At 42.9% G+C, this 18,021-nt stretch overlaps 1 protein-coding gene across 1 annotated transcript; it reads left to right on the top strand.

Annotated features, from left to right (window-relative positions):
• Positions 1-4,131: 4,131 nt before the first annotated feature.
• Positions 4,132-17,992, top strand: plcg (1-acyl-sn-glycerol-3-phosphate acyltransferase eta). Its single transcript, NM_001141753.1, is given in 13 exon segments — positions 4,132-4,679; positions 4,972-5,335; positions 5,959-6,071; positions 6,561-6,621; positions 6,924-6,982; positions 8,909-8,943; positions 9,068-9,122; positions 9,307-9,389; positions 9,839-9,964; positions 13,274-13,427; positions 15,611-15,703; positions 16,416-16,551; positions 17,242-17,992. Coding segments are annotated over 13 exon segments (1,587 nt in total). The 5' UTR covers positions 4,132-4,589; the 3' UTR covers positions 17,460-17,992.
• Positions 17,993-18,021: the final 29 nt, after the last annotated feature.

Here is an 18,021-nt window from a genome sequence, read left to right as displayed (position 1 = left end):
TAATATCTAGGTAGGTAGATAGCTGCAGTGCATTCGGAAAGTATTCAGATCCTTGACTTTTTTCACATTTTGTTAGGTTACAGCCTTAGTCTAAAATGTATTCAATTGTTTATTTTCCTCATCAATCTACACAGAATACCCCATAATGACAGAGCAAAAACAGGTTTTTAAAAATAAAATAACACATTTAGATAAGTATTCTGACCCCTTACTTTGTTGAAGCACCTTTGGCAGTGATTACAGCCTCGAGTCTTCTTGGGTATGATGCTATAAGCTTGGCACACCTGTATTTGGGGAGTTTCTCCCATTCTTCTCTGCAGATCCTCTCAAGCTCTGTCAGGTTGGATGGGAGAAACTCGCTGCACAGCTCTTTTCCTGTCTCTCCAGAGATGTTCGATAGGGTTCAAGGACATTCAGAGACTTGTCCTGAAGCTACTTCCACGTTGTCTTGGCTGTGTGCTTAGGGTCGTTGTCTTGTTGGAAGATGAGCCTTCACCCCAGTCTGGGGTCCTGAGCACTCCGGAGCAGGTTTTCATTAAGGATCTCTCTGTACTTTGCTCCGTTCATCTTTCCCTCGACCCTGACTAGTCTCCCAGTCCCTGCCGCTGAAGAACATCCCCACAGCATGATGTTGCCACCACCATGCTTCACCGTAGGAATGGTGCCAGGTTTCCTCCAGACGTGACGCTTGGGATTCAGGCCAACGAGTTCAATCTTGGTTTCATCAGACCAGATAATCTTGTTTCTCATGGTCTGATTCCTTTAGGTGCCTTTTGGCAAACTCCAAGTGGGCTGTTATGTGCCTTTTACTGAGAAGTGGTTTTCGTCTGGCCACTCTACCATAAAGGCCTGATTGGTGGTGTGCTTCAGAGATTGTTGTCCTTCTGGAAGGTTCTCCCATTTCCACAGAGGAGCTCTGTCAAAGTGACCATCAGGTTCTTGGTCACCTCCCTGTCCAAGGCCCTTCTCCGCCGATTGCTTAGTTTGGCCGGGCGGCCAGCTCAAGGAAGTCTTGGTGGTTCCAAACTTCTTCCATTTATGAATGGTGGAAGCAACTGTGTTCTTGGGGACCTTCAATGCTGCAGAATTGTTTTTTGGTACACTTCCGCAGATCTGTGCCTCGACACAATCCTGTCTCGGAGCTCTAGGACAATTCCTTTGACCTCATGGCTTGGTTTTTACTCTGACATGCACTGTCAACTGTGGGACCTTATATTGACAGGTGTGCGCCTTTCCAAATCATGTCCAATCAATTGAATTTACCACAGGTGGACTCCAATGAAGTTGGAGAAACTCAAGGATGGCCAATGGAAACAGGATGCACCTGAGCTCAATTTCAAGTCTCATAGCAAAGGGTCTGAATACTTGTGTAAATAAGGTATTTCTGTTAATTTTTATTACATTTAAAAAAAAAAAAAAAAAACTTGTTTTCACTTTGTCATTATGGGGTATTGTTTTTTTTCTTGTTTTTTTAGCTAGGCAAGTCAGATAAGAATAAATTCATATTTACAATGATGGCCTACGAACAGTCTGACTGAAACCTAAAGGTTGCTAGATCGAATCCCTGATTGGGGCAGTTAACCTTGTTCAGGGGCAGAACGACAGATTTTTACCTTGTCAGCTCAGGGATTCGATCTAGCAACCTTTAGGTTTCAGTCAGACTGTTCGTAGGCCATCATTGTAAATATGAATTTATTCTTATCTTTAGGTTACTGGCCTAACGCTCTAACCACTAGGCTACCTGCCGCTTCATTTATGAAGATAATGTTGAATTTAATAAATGTTATATGGCTGTAACGTAACAAAATCTGGAGAAGGGGTCTGAATACTTTCCGAATGCACTGTAGCTTCTTTGTAAAAACTAGTCTAGTCTTCATGGCACATTATAAATATCTGACTGCTACTGGTATAGAATCATGTGCAAGACACAAGACCAAATGTATAAATAAGAAAACAAATATTAGTTAAATAAAATATGGAACAGTAAATTAAAATATATTTTAGTTTTGGATCAAGGTAGCTAGTAGCTAGACAGCAAAGGTGTCAGCTAGAGATAATGTGCAGAAGCTTGCAACGATGTGTAGTCTTGCATGATGTTTGCTTTGATGCTAATTAGTATTTTTGAATCTGAGCGCCAAATATTGTAACACAAGTCACCTTGTCCGAGAGAGATTTACACTGTTATCAAAACGTCACGCCAGGGTAAGCCTACACGAAACACTTATTTGAAGTGTTTCTAAAATCCACAATGAATAAACTAAATGCTGAAAAAGGTTTGGAATCATTTCCGTGTTTACTGCTAGTTTTTATGGGTATTATGAGGACATCCGCTGTGGGGTTCATTTCGGCAACGAATGGAGAAACATACTGTATAACGCCCCACACAGCAGACTGTCGACCAATCGCGTTCACCTTGTCATTCTGCATCATGTTGTTGCAAATGCCAAGTTCAAAACAACTGGGAAATCTCAGAATTCCGACTTCAGTACGTTAAAGATAACTGGGAACTCGGGAAAAAACGAGCTCAGACTGTGAAAAATCTTTTGAACGCTCATCCACCTCAGAACTCCAAGAATAGCCCAGAATGCATCATGCGGCCCATTGACGTAGCATGTGCAACCTACACAATAGGCGTTAATACGTTTCCCATCTCTTCTAAAGTATCTCTGTCAGCAATGCATCTTAACTCCTCCTCCACATTTGCTTGATTGTTCCAGCCTGGTCTCATAGACTATACGTAATATAGTACAGTCAATCTGGGACACTCAAATTAGTATATTTGCCCAGCTAGCACAGTGGATCTGGGCCGATTCCGGCTGAGAGTCGGGACACTCGGCTGAGAGTCGGACTCGGCCGACGTCATGTGGCCCGAGTCTGGGCCGCCTTCGCAGTATTATTTATGGCTAGGATGTGGGGATTGACATTGGGCCGATTCTGGTGAGAGTTATCTGGCCCAAATGTATTACTTGGGGCTCGGGATGATTGGGGCTACTCTCTGTCAGATGATTACACAAGCTGCTTTATATAATTAACATTTCATTATTTGTTTTTCCATATTTTCTCATTCTTTCTGTGATTAAAAAATACAATTAACATTTAAATTAACAACTTAGCATGTTAGCTAACCCTTCCCCTTACCTTAGCCCTAGCCTAACTAACATTAGCCAGCTAGCTAGCGTTAGCTACCTGGTTAGAATTTGCAATATATCATACATTTTCAAATTGGTAACATAATGTATATTTTACAGATTCACAACATATAATATGAATTGTAATGTGTAACATATCTTACGAAATGGGTGATGGACATCCACAAGTTAATAGATACCATACAAAACGTAACATGTCATACTAAATTTATTGTTTAGGATTTACTACAGAATAATACGAAATGCTCAGAGATCAGGTTATAGCCAAAACTCCTGTACCATGGTACTATCTCTGCCAATCAATGTATCCGTATCTAAAGGTAGTAGACAGCTGGTGACATCTTGAGACTAACATAACATAGCAGGCGCTTGACGATCATATTAGGGTTTTTTTTAACTGTCGTGGGAGGTTTTCTGCACTGTTCAACAAATCTGAACAGTGCAGATGAATTACTCCCCCAATATAAAAAAAAAATGTATATATTATCAAGCGCCTGCTACGTTAGTTCGCTCTCAAGATGTCACCAATTGTCTACTACCTTAGATACGTATAACGTGATTGGCAGACGTGACCAGCAGAGATAGTACCATGGTACACCAGTTTTGATTGGTGTACAGTTTAGTACTCGGTGGCGTTTGCCTGTCTATCTAGCGAATATGAAAGTACGTATTTTGAAAACCTTTCGGAGAATTGACATTGCCAACAAATGGAAATGTTTTCAGAATAAATAGCTCCTCCCTCGACAGATCGTTCATCTCGAAAACTAAAGCAGATAGCTTGCTACCGCCCACCACCTAACATGATTAGATTGTGATTGAAGGAGTGGGACGGGTTTCGAGTTATTTATATATTATTTTCTCCTACCCTCCTTTCCCACAATGGAATATTTTATTTTCAAGAGGAAGGAGAAGAAAAAGTGGGCGGGAATATAACTTTTCAGGATGTAGTCCGCCCTAAAACCCCACCGAAGAAGATCACCAATGCGAGTTGTTGTTCTTAGTTTTTACGCCATATGCATTGACACGAGCGCACATTTCGTATAAAGTCCCTTGTATTCGAGTACAATAAATCAACGTATTGGCATTTTTTTATTCAGATTCACATCTTCGATTTCACTTGGATCGGTTTCACTTTTGAACTTGTTTCTTTGTTTCTTTTTATCCAACCAACTGTCGCACTCCTCTTATCCCTCGGACTGGTTTTGGCTCTCTGCATCTTGATAACGTTATATTTTGAGAGGTACTTTAATAACTTTTATATCACAACTTTTTACGCAACGCCAAATAGTTGCAGCGGAATTAAACTGTCGACGCACCGGGATATTCATCGCCATTCAGTGAATACCTCGCGCATCAAACCTCAAAGGGTTAGTTTGAAATCTGGTTGGGTCTGACCTACTTTTCACAGATATTGAGTCTGTCAAGGCTTGCCTAGTCGCCATGGAGAGGCGGGACAGTCGCCAAGCAACATCCGATTACCCTCACCCATTTATACATAAACTGAATCTGACCAGGGCACAGAGAATACGGGTGAGTTGTCTTATTATGCTTGAGGAAATGTGGTAAGAGTTTAAGTTGGTAAGAGGACACATTTGAATGGTTTGTGTGTCTGCATACATGTGCCTATTGTTGATTATCAACTGTGCACGCATCTATATTCTGGATTCATTGTAGCATGTAGCAGCTTGTCTAGGAACTACGTGATACAATATGATACATTGTAGCCTGTGACAGAATGTGTGCGTAATGAATATTATACATTGCAGGCTACTCTATTTAACTTACTATTCTCCATATATTAACATGTCCCTTCAATCCACAGGGCATGGTGTTGGGCACCATCCTCTTCCCCATACGTGTCTTACTGGTCACCCTCTGCTTCCTGATGATGTGGCCTATTGCCCGGCTGCGTTTGGCCGGCTTGTCAGAGGAGGAACGCTCCAGGCCAATAGTGGCGGGGTGGCGTTGGTGGCTGCTACATTCCATCATCCGGTTCCTGAGCCGGGCAGCGTTTTTCTTCCTGGGGTTCTGGGTCCGGGTTAAAGGTCGTAGAGCGGGGTGTAAGGAGGCTCCCGTGCTGGCGGTGGCGCCTCACAGTAGCTTCCTGGACATGTTGGTGCTGCCGGAAACCCAGCTAGCTACAGTGGTGTCCCGTTCGGAAAACCAAAAAATCCCTGTTATAGGGGGTGAGTGTGGGGGTAACTGGGAGTGGGACACATGCGCACACACACACACACACACACACACACACACACACACACACACACACACACACACAGTTGGCTAAGGTGGTGTCCAGATTGGAGAACCAGAGCCTGCCTGTAATAGGGGGTGAGTGTTATGCGGGATACTTGGAGTGACTGGGTCAAAGTTGCCCATAAAAGACACAGATCTAGTATCTGATTACTGTCCTCAAATGGTAACCTTAATCACTGGGGATAAAATACCACACTGGGGGCAACATCATTCTACTCTGTTGGGGTGAGATGGAGAATGAGGGGGGGGTGGAGGTTGGGAAAGGAGGGAGAGATGGGGGAGGGATTGGAGAATAGGGACTATTGAGAAATGTTGACAAACTCCTAAAACAAACTAATGCCTCATCACTTCTCTTGTTTGTGTTCTCCCGCTATCTTTTCCTGTCCTTTCTGTTTTCTTTCTCTCTTACCTTTTCCATTCGTATTCCCTTTCCTATCTCTTCAGTAGCACAGGCCTTCAGTGGCTTTTGTGTCCTAATTAATATAATAATCATGTTATTATGTTTGTCACATTATAACAGCCTTGTGTATGGTTTCTATTTTTCTCCCTTTAGCCCTCCTGGGGTTTAATCAGTCAGTGATGGTAAATAGGAAGAATCCAGAGTCCAGGAAACAAGCTATTGCGCAAATCATAGAGAGGCTCACCTCCAACGGCTACTGGCCACAGGTAAGCAGTGTTCAAAGGTCATATTAGGCCAATGGAGGTAACAGGTGCAACGGAGTAGTCTTGTCCGAGACATGTAAACCCAATTGTTCAAGGATTTCCTATGGTTGAGACATTGGGTTACCACATAGGCGACGTGGGCTCACATCCAACCAGTTACACACATGTAACCTCACTGCATGAGTCTTGTGTCATGTAGCGCGACGACTCTGAGTTAACAGGCACGTTAGAATGATGTAACTATAGGACAATTAACATTACTGATGAATGGACGACTGTTATAGAACTGGTTTAACGCCTTCTTTCTCTCTATATACATCAATCACTGTCTCAATCTTTATCCCTCCCTCCCATCTTTTTCTCTCCCTCTTTCTCCTCCTAATGAACCTTACTGATGGACTGGTTTTTCTAACTCCCTTGCTTTCTCACTTCACATCTCTGTCATTGTCTCTATTCATCAATCACGGTCGTTCTATCCCCTCCCTCTCTCAGATGCTGATGTTCCCAGAAGGCACCACTACGAACGGCACCATTCTCATCAAGTTTAAACGTGGTGAGAACCAGACCTTGGTTCAAATACTATTTGAAATCTTTCAAATGCTTTTAGCCTTTGCTTTAGCCTGCCTAGTGTGCCAGATTGGCGGTGTTTGCAATTTTGCTTCTATTCTAATAGTTAAAATAATTTCTAATAGTATATGAACCTAGTATTGGTGAGCACACAAAGAATATCTTGGCTTAAATCAACAAACTGTCACTTATGCTGAACCTAAAGAAATGGATGGCATGTTGTGTTACGTAGGGAGGGGAGAAAGAAAGGTATGAGCTGACTGGTTTACTGTTCTCTCTCCCTTCGAGGTGCCTTCCTGGCTGGAGTCCCAGTCCAACCAGTTCTGCTGCACTACCCCAACAAACTGGTGAGTAGAGAGGGGGATTAAATAGAAAGTGAGTGGTGGAAGGAACCGCTGCCTCCGGGAGCATATATGGTCTGGGATGACAGCACTACCACTAGACCAGCTCCAAGACAGCGTAGGTGACTTGCTGACGAATTGGAATTGGGCCTGAGAACACCCTTCCTATTAAGGACTACAGTGTGTTCTGGTTGTGGGAAAATACCATGTTGTTTGCTTTCTAATCATAGATACAGTGCCCTCCACTAATATTGGCACCCTTGGTAAATATGAGGAAAACTGGCTGTGGGGAAGAAGAAAAACATCTTTTATGTTCACAAAAATCAAACCTTTAATTAAAGTAAAAATCTATTATCATAAAACACATATGTTTTTTCTTAAATATATGTGTGCCACAATTATTGGCACCCCTTCATTCAATACTTTGTGCAACCTCCCTTTGCCAAGATAACAGCTCTGAGTCTTCTCCTATAATGCGTAATGATTTTGGGGAACACATGGCAAAGGATCTGAGACAATTCCTCCATATAGAATCTCTCCAGATCCTTCAGATTCTCCAAGGTCCACGCTTGTGGACTCTCCTCTTCAGCTCATCCCACAGGTTTTCCATGGGGTTTAGGTCAGGGGACTGGGATTGCCATGGCAAAACCTTGATTCTGTGGTCATTGAACCATGTTTGTGTTGATTTTGAGGTGTGCTTTGGATCACTGTCCTGCTGGAAGATCCAACCACGGCCCAGTTTAAGCTTCCTAGCAGAGGAAGTCATGTTTTGATTTAATATCTGCTGGTACTTGATGGAGTCTATGATACCATGTATCCTAACAAGTTGTCCAGGGCCTTTGGAAGAAAAACAGCCCCACAACAGCAAAGATCCACCACCATACTTCACAGTGGGGGATGATGTACTTTTCTGCATGGCCATCTTTCTGTCTACACCAAACACACCTCTGGTGTTTGTTTCCAAAAAGCTCTATTTTGGTCTCATCTGACCATAGAACCCAGTCCCAGTGAACGTTCCAGTAACGTTTGGCAAAATGTAGGTGTTTGTTGGCAAAGGCTTTTTTTATGGCAACCCTCCCAAACAACTTGTGGTGATCGTAGTTTTGGAGACTTTCTGACCCAAATCCCAACTAACGTCTGCAATTCTCCAACTGTGATCCTTGGAGATTTTTGGGCCACTCGAACCATCCTCCTCACTGTGCGTGGGGTCCATATAGACACACGTCCTCTTTCAGGCCGATTGTTAACATCTCCAGTTGCTTTAAATTATTGCCCTGATAGTAGAAATGGGCATTTTCAACCGTTGAGCTTTTTTCTTATAGCCATTTCCTGGTGTGTGCAGCTCAACAACTCTTTGTCACACATCATTACTGTATTCTCGGGTCTTTCCCATAGTAATGGATGACTATGGGAACTTGGCCTGTGTGTCACCTCATATTTATACCCCAGTGAAACAGGATGGCTTACCAGTTAATGGCTTACCAGTTAAGTGTTCCTAATCACTCAGGTGAACTTAAAAACGTAAAATATGAATGGGTATATACTTCTGTTACATTTTACTCATAAGAATGTCTAGGGGTGCCAATAATTGTCACACATTTTGGAGAAAAATATTTGTAATTTATTTCACATTTAATTTTTTTCAATAATTTTACTTCAATTAAAGTTTTGGTTGTTGTGAATATTTTGAATGAAAGACCAAGAGGATAAATAGCAAAGACATTTTGCTCAAATTTACCAAGGGTGCCAATATTAGTGGAGGGCACTGTTGTTAATCTTTGTGCATGTTGGAACTCCAATGGCGCAACAGCATGTCTGTACAGGGTGTGTTTTGAACTGAGTGACCTGTAGGCTATGCAGTGTTCCGAACAGAATCAGATGACGTACTGTCTGCACATGTGAGTTTAAAAGAAAACGTGCTAATTTTTCTAGGATACTGTGCGCTGGACCCACAAGGGCACAACCTGGTAAGGCATCATCTAAATGACATTTTATCAAAAAAATATAATAATCATTGAACTTCATTATCTATAATATTGGAAATAAGCTTTTTCTAAATGTTATTTCACTGATGGGTGTTGTTCCCTCCAGGATTGAGACACTGTGGCACACCTGCTCTCAGCTCTACACTAACGTTACTGTTGAGGTATGATAGTGTTCTGTTTTCAGATTGGCTGTCAGTGTAAATGTCCTCTTCTCTTATTGGCGATATTACCTGTCAGTATTAATATCCTCTTCTGATTGCCTGTATTACCTGTCACTATAAATGTAATGTTCTCTTATTGGCTACAGTACCTGTGTTAATATCCTCTACTCTGATTTGGTTACAGTTTCTGCCAGTATACACCCCCTCTCAGGAAGAGAAGGATGACCCTAACCTGTATGCAGACAACGTCCAGAAACTCATGGCCAAGTAAGTTTACACAGAATTTCTGCCTGTAATGTATGTGTATCTCATCTTTGGGCTGAGTCTTCTTGAGGTGTGTGTTTGTTGTTGCTGTATGTGTGTTATTCTAACAGTACTGAGTTTACGTCTTTGAGCTTGTCAGGGCTCTGGTAATCCCAGCTATGAACGAATACCTGTACTTGCGTTTTAAATTGTAGGCTTTTTGAGAAGAGAAGAATGAGTATGGTTTAAATGCCAGGATCATTTACGCTTTTCATCTAGTAGAATTGCGCATTAGATGATGCATTCTCAGTAGGATCAGCCTAGTATGCTGATATTTGTTGCTTACTGCGTTCATTTTGACAAAATATGTAGTACGATTAGTAAACAATATGCAGTTTAAGTAGTAGGCACTGCTTATGTGAACGAGAGGTGTGTGTGTGTGGCCTAACAGTATCATCTCCTATGTGTTTCAGGACTCTGGGTATCCCAGCTACAGACCATGTGATGGAGGGGCGTGTTCCTACCAGAATGCTAGGGGGGCTCTCCCTCCCCCTAGAACCCCCAGCCAGAGAAACCCTCTCACTGCTGCACAAAGACGGGTAAGAGAGGTGTGTGTGTGTGTGTCACAGGAGGGTGGTGATGGGAGGACGGCTCATAATAATGGCTGGAATGGAGTAAATTAATTGGTATCAATCTATGTTTGATTTTGTTTTTATACCGTTAAGTACACTCGGTTCCAGCCATTACTATGAGCCAGTCCTCCCCAATTAAAGTGCCACCAGTCACCTATGGTTTGTGTGCCTGTGTGGAGTCATACATATGTGTTCTATCAATTGTTTGTGTGTGTGCTGAGTCGTATAACAATAACCAACTAAAGGCGCATACCTGTCTATAAAAGGTCCCACAGATGACAGTGCATGTCAGAGCAAAAACCAAGCCATGAGGTCAATGCAATTGTCCATAGAGCTCCGAGACAGGATTGTGTCGAAGCACAGATCTGGGGAAGTGTACCAAAACATTTCTGCAGCATTGAAGGTCCCCAAGAACACAGTGGCCTGGAAGAAGTTTGGAGCCACCAAGACTCTTCCTGAGCTGGCTGCCCGGCCAAACTGAGCAATCGGGGGAGAAGGGCTTTGGTCAGGGAGGTGACCAAGAACCTGATGGTCACTTTGACAGAGCTCCAGAGTTCCTCTGTGGAGATGGGAGAACCTTCCAGAAGTACAACCATCTCTGCAGCACTCCACCAATCAGGCCAGACAGCCAGAGTGGCCAGGGAGAAGCCACTCCTCTGTAAAAGGCACATGACAGTCTGCTTGGAGTTTGCCAAAAGGCACCTAAGACCATGAGAAACAAGATTCTCTGGTCTGATGAAACCAAGATTGAACTCTTTGGCCTAAATGCCAAGTATTACGTCTAGAGGAAACCTGGCACCATTTCTACGGTGAAGCGTGGTGGCAGCATCATGCTGTGGGGATTTTTCTCAGTGGCAGGGACTGGGAGACTAGTCAGGATCGAGGGAAAGATGAACAGAGCAAAGTACAGAGATGGTTCACCTTCTACCAGGACAACAACTCTAAGCACACAGCCAAAACAACGCAGGAGTGGCTTCGGGACAAGTCTCTAAACATCCTTTGGTCGGCCGGACTTGAACCAGATCGAACATATCTGGAGAGACCTGAAAAATAGCTGTGCAGCAACGCACCCCATCCAACCTGACAGAGCTTGAGAAGATCTGCAGAGAAGAATGGGAGAATCTCCCCCAATACAGGTGTGCCAAGCTTGAAGCGTCATACCCAAGAAGACTTGAGGCTGTGATCGCTGACAAAGGTGCTTCAACAAAGTACTGAGTGAAGAGTCTGAATACTTATGTAAATGTGATATTTCAGATTTTTTCTAAAAACCTGTTTTTGCTTTCATTACGGGGTGCTGTGTGTAGATTGATGAGAACAACAATTTAATCAATTTTACAGTAAGACTGTAACATAACAAAAGGTGGGAAAAGTCCAGTTGTCTGAATACTTTTTCAGAAAGCACGGTATACAGTTGAAGTCGGAAGTTTACATACACTTAGGTTGGAGTCATTAAAACTCGTTCTTCAACCACTCCACAAATTTCTTGTTAACAAACTATAATTTTGGCTAGTCGGTTAGGAAATCTACTTTGTGCATGACACGTCATTTTTCCAACAATTGTTTACAGACAGATTATTTCACTTATAATTCACTGTATCACAATTTCAGTGGGTCAGAAGTTTTCATACACTAATTTGACTGTGCCTTTAAACAGCTTGGAAAATTCCAGGAAAATGATGTCATGGCTTTAGAAGCTTCTGATAGGCTAATGGACATCATTGAGTCAATTGAAGGTGTACCTGTGGATGTTTTTCAAGGCCTACCTTCAAACTCAGTGCTTCTTTGCTTCACATCATGGGAAAATCAAAAGGAATCAGCCAAGATCTCAGGAAAAAAAATGGTAGACCTCCACAAGTCTGGTTCATCCTTGAAAGCAGTTTCCAAACGCCTGAAGGTACCACGTTCATCTGTATAAACAATAGGACGCAAGTATAAACACCATGGGACCACGCAGCCGTCATACCACTCAGGAAGGAGACGCGTTCTGTCTCCTAGAGATGAACGTACTTTGGTGCGAAAAGTGCAAGTCAATCCCAGAACAACAGCAAAGGACGTTGTGGAAACGGGTACTAAAGTATCTATATCCACAGTAAAACGAGTTATATATTGACAACCTGAAAGGCCGCTCAGCAAGGAAGAAGCCACTGCTCCAAAACCACCATAAAAAAGCCAGACTACGGTTTGCAACTGCACATGGGGACAAAGATCGCACTTTTTGGAGAAATGTCCTCTGGTCTGATGAAACAAAAATAGAACTGTTTGGCCATAATGACCATCATTCTATTTGGAGGAAAAAGGGGGAGGCTTGCAAGCCGAAGAATACCATCCCAACCGTGAAGCACAGGGTTGGCAGCATCATGTTGTGGGTGTGCTTTGCTGCACTTCACAAAATAGATGGCATCATGAGGAATGAAAATTGTGTGGATATATTGGAGCTACATCTCAAGACGGGAAGTTAAAGCTTGGTCGCAAATGGGTCTTCCAAATGGACAATGACACCAAACATACTTCCAAAGTTGTGGCAAAATGGCTTTGGGACAACAAAGTCAAGCTATTGGAGTGGCCATCATAAAACCCTGACCTCAATCCTGCAGAAAATGTGTGGACAGTATTGAAAAGGCGTGTGGGAGCGAGGAGGCCTACAAACCTGACTCAGTTACACCAGCTCTGTCAGGAGGAATGGGCCAAAATTCACCCAACTTATTGTGGGAAGCTTGTGGAAGGCTACCCGAAATGTTTGACCCAAGTTAAACAATTGAAAGGCAATGCTACCAAATACTACTTGAGTGTATGTAAACTTCAGACCCACTGGGAATGTGATGAAATAAATAAAAACTGAAATAAATCATTCTCTCTACTATTATTCTGACATTTCACATTCTTCAAATAAAGTGGTGATCCTAACTGACCTAAAACAGGGAATTTTTACTAGGATTAAATGTCAGGAATTGTGAAAAACTGAGTTTCAATGTATTTGGCTAAGGTGAATGTAAACTTCCGACTTCAACTGTAGGTTGATGAGAACAACAATTTTATCAATTTTACATTAAGACTGTAACGTAACAAAATGTGGAAAAAGTCCAGTTGTCTGAATACTTTTTCAGAATGCACTATGTGTAGGCTATTTATCTATGGCTTTGTGTTTGATCGTAACTGTGCAGGTGCTCTCATTCTTGTGTGCAGTGCTTCTTAAATTGTCATCTAGAAACCTCCCTTTCTCATTTCTCTCCCCTTCAATCTGTTTCTCTCCTTCCATCTCTCCCTCTCCATCCTCAGTCTCAGAGAGCCAGAGGTTGAGGTGGCACTAACTCAGATGATTGACAGGTGTCAGTCAGAACAGGGTTGGAGGGCTGTTGCGGATGAGCTGGTCCCTCTTATGGGACTGACTGACAGACAGACTGCTGCTAAGATTTGTGGTCTCTACTCAAAGGTAAAGTACTCTGAGGTAAAATTGTCCACCAGCGTCAAGCGTGTGTGTGTGCAGTACACTTTGATTATTTCTTGGTGTTGTGTGTACTTTGTTTCTGTGTTGTTTGTGTAACAGTGACAACGTTTGCATGCGCACAATTTTCCGGCTAGTAACTCATATTCCGCTTAAGGTCTTATTCAGGATAAGCTGTTTACATGTACCTTTTTGATATCCCGTTCACGAGTATCCATGGAATCTGTGAATATACAGAATATTCCTAATTGACTTTCATATTGGTTAAATGTAATAGTACAGTGCATTGGGAAAGTATCAAACTTTATTTGTCACAATACACAATAACAAGGCTATTGTACAGGGGGCACCGATAACGAGTCAGTGTGTGGGGGTACAGGTTAGTTGAGGTAGTCTGTACATGCAGGTGGGGGTGAAGTGACTATGCATAGATAATAAACAGTGAGTAGCAGCAGTGTTAAAAATGAAGTGGGGGTGTCAACGTAAATTGTCCGGTGGCGATTTATTAATTGTTCAACAGTCTTATGGCTTGGGGGTAGAAGCTGTTGAGGAGCCTTTTGGTCCCGCTTGCCGTGCAGTAGCAGAGAAAACAGTCTATAACTTGGGTGACTGGAGTCTCTGACAATTTTATGGGCTTTCCTCTGACACCGCCTATTATATAGGTCCTGGATTGCAGGAAGCTTGGCCCCGTGTGCGGGCCGCGCACTACCCTCTAGCGCCTTACGGTCAGATGCCGAGCAGTTGCCGTACCAGGCGGTGATGCAACCGGTCAGGATGCTCTCAATGGTGCAGCTGTAGAACCTTTTGAGGATCACGGGACCCATGCCAAACCTTTTCAGTCTCCTGAGGGGGAAGAGGTTTTGTCGTGCCCTCTTCACGACTGTATTGGTGTGTTTGGACTATGATAGTTCGTTGGTGATGTGGACTCCAAGGAACTTGAAACTCTCAACCCGCTCCACTACAGCCCCGTCGATGTTAATGGGGGCCTGTTCGGCCCGCCTTTTCCTGTAGTCCACGATCAGATCCTTAGTCTTGCTCACATTGAGGGAGAGGTTGTTGTCCTGCTCCTGGCATCAACACGGGTGCATGCTCAGTCCCCTCCTGTACTCCCTGTTCACTCATGACTGCACGGCCAGAACACCATCATCAAGTTTGCCGATGACACAACAGTGGTAGGCCTGATCACCGACAACGATGAGATGGCCTATAGGGAGGAGGTCAGAGAACATGCAGTGGCATGTTCTCTGACCTCCTCCCTATAGGCCATCTGATCAGGCCTACCACTGTTGTGTCATCGGCAAACTTGATGATGGTGTTCTGGCCGTGCAGTCATGAGTGAACAGGGAGTACAGGAGGGGACTGAGCATGCACCCGTGTTGAGGATCAGCGTGGCGGATGTATTTTTACCTACCCTTACCACATGTGGACGGCCCGTCAGGAAGTCCACGATCCAGTTGCAGAGGAAGGTGTTTAGTCCCAGGGTTCTTAGCTTAGTGATGAGCTTTTAGGGCACTGTGGTTTTGAACGCTGAGCTGTGGTCAATGAATAGCATTCTCACATAGGTGTTCCTTTTGTCCAGGTTTGAAAGGGCAGTGTGGAGTGCAATAGAGATTGCATCATCTGTGGATCTGTTGGAGCAGTATGCAAATTGGAGTGGGTCTAGCGTTTCTGGAATAATGGTGTTGATGTGAGCCTTTCAAAGCACTTCATAGCTACAGATGTGAGTGCTACGGGTTGGTAGCATTTAGGCAGGTTACCTTCGTGTTCTTGAGTACATGGACTATGCTGGTCAGTTTGAAACATGTTGGTGTTACAGACTGTCAGGGACAGGTTGAAAATGTCATTGAAGACAGTTGCCAGTTGGTCAGCGCATGCTCGGAGTACACGTCCTGGTAATCCGTCTGGCCCTGCTGCCTTGTGAATGTTGACCTGTTTAAAGGTCTTACTCACATCGACTATGGAGAGCGTGCCACACTATTCCGTCTAAGATCAGCATATTCCAGGCATCTTATCCTGGTTTCACATAACCGGGATATAAGCTTTTTCGGGTTATTGTAAACGGGATTTGATATTTTATATGCGTCAACTCAAAAACAAAGTTCTTGAATATCCCAAGTAATAACGGGATATTGGTGTGCATGTAAACGTGGTCAGTGTGCGTTGCGTTGCAGGATGACAAGGTGGATCTCAGACAGATCTATCTAAGTGTGGCTGCTGTCTCCAGCTTTATGGACTTCAAGTCTCTCCTTCACATCGCCTTCACTGTAAGTACATCTCCCAGTGTTTGTGTGTGTACGTGTAGAATAGATTCATAACCCCTGTGTTAATGTTTAGAGTACATGTTAAATATGGTCTGAAGTTATGCATTTCAACCTATAAAGTGTGTGTACGTAGCCTGGGTCCCGGATCTGTTTGTGCGCGTGTCAACTCCAACATGTTTGGCAAGTGAGCAGGAACAGACTGGCACCCAGGTTAAGAACAGAGAAACAAACCCAGGCGGTATAAAGAGGGCGCTTTAACCTATAAACTGGTCATATACAGTATATTTTACATGTGTTTATGTACTGTATTTGTACAGTGCATTCGGAAAGTATTCAGACCCCTTCACTTTTTCCGCATTTTGTTACGTTACAGCCTTATTCTAAAATGGATTAGATTTACATTTACATTTTAGTCATTTAGCAGACGCTCTTATCCAGAGCGACTTACAGTAGTGAATGCATACATTTCATACATTTTTTTTCTCCGTACTGGTCCCCCGTGGGAATCGAACCCACAACCCTGGCGTTGCAAACGCCATGCTCTACCAACTGAGCCACACGGGACTGAATACTTTTCGAATGCACTGTGTATGCATGTACTGTATTTTCTAAATGGAATATTTTACAAACTGTATATTAACTTCATATACTTACATAAACAGTATATTTTTTTAACCCAATATAAACTATCTGCTGTGTGTGTGTGTGTCTGCAGCTGTATGACAGAGAGGGTCGTGGCAGTCTGACTGCAGTGGATGTGTCTGACCTGATGGGGGCGATAGTGGGGAGTCCTCAATACCACACAGAGGAGCTGTACTCAGAACTGTCCTGGAGAGGCGCGCCCACTGAACGCAAGACACCAATCTATATTAACATAATTTACATTTAAATGAATGAACAACTTCATTAATCAAATAAACATCTTTATTTTTTGGGGGACCCATCCACCACGACCCTTCTTTCGGAGGACCAAAAAAACTTTTTGTTACATGTATATTCTACACATTATTTACGTGGTACTTTTTTTTTTACACCGTAATTACATAACTATATTTTTGCTATTTGATTACATCTGGATAGATGGTACTTAAACACATCCGGTATACATTATATGAAGTGTTTTCAGTCAGAACTATTATAGATCATGGGTTTTTTAATCCTCCCCTCAGCTACTTTCAGCCCATTCCAACTTACCTTGATTATTCGTGGTGTATTATTAAACTTTTTTTTGCCTTTTGTGGCTGTTGAGCAGAAACCAAGTCTGTGATCATGTGACACAAGCTGTTTCAAAGAAGAGCGATCGTCCGACTGCCCCTAACTACTGGCTCTTTCTCAATTAATCTTTCCTCGATTCCCCCGCATCCTCTCTCCTTGCCTCCTTCTCAAAACCCATTAGAGAAGTTCTGACGGAAGGGACCGTGGACCTTCTCCAATACAGTTGAGGCGCCAAGGAGATGGGTAGCGGGGACTGAAGGAAAGACAAGTTGAGAGAGCCACATCCTTGTCAACAACCCTAACGCTACATTGTTGTATCTCTACAGAGGAGCTGTTCAGAGTGCTGACCACCCATCCCACCTATCAGAAGCTGATCAGCGAGTACCTCACATCTGAGGGGGCAGAGTCTACAACGCCATCGACTCCTCTGATCAATGGGAAGGTTGGAAACAATAATGAAGGATTGCCTAACGACAACAGATCGGCTTTGCTTTATAAAACCGCTGATAACAGCTCGGCTCTACCCCACAAGAAGGATGACTAAGTGAAGGAACTCTGAAGCATAGTAATTGAATTCCTGACTGGGCAATCTAATTGCTGTGGTCTGAAGGGCTATGTCCCTTCTAGAAATTATATTTATGTACTCTGAAGGTTAGTCTGTTGCTGGCTACGTCTCCAATGACACCCAATTGACTTTGATGGTGAATTCCCTTCTAGGAATTATATTTCTATGGGGCTTACACCGTTTTGAGAAATGGAGAAAACCTGTACAAAGCAGCTCTACAGTATCTACAGTAAGCCCCATAGATGTCAAAGGGAATATATGTCATGACTAGTTTGTGTGAGTCTCAGATTAGTTATATATTGTTTACAATGTACATAGCTTGCTATGATTATGTCACGCAGTTCTCTGAGTCTGTTCATAAAGATGCTGTGAAAATAGTTTCACAATAGTTATTTATAAATGTAATGTTTTAATAAAATTAAGAGTTCTTGTATTTTGTACTGCTTGAAAGAGATGTGGTATGTGAATCATTTGTATTGTTTAAAGAACAAAATATATAAACCAAACGTAAATGACTATTCTCAAGATTTTTTATTGTATT

Source organism: Salmo salar, chromosome 07, assembly GCF_965601325.2.
Source record: "Salmo salar chromosome 07, fSalSal1, whole genome shotgun sequence".
NCBI classification, from domain to species: Eukaryota; Metazoa; Chordata; class Actinopteri; order Salmoniformes; family Salmonidae; genus Salmo; species Salmo salar.
The sequence above is the reverse complement of the archived record's forward strand: the minus strand, read 5'-3'. Positions and strand labels throughout refer to the sequence as shown.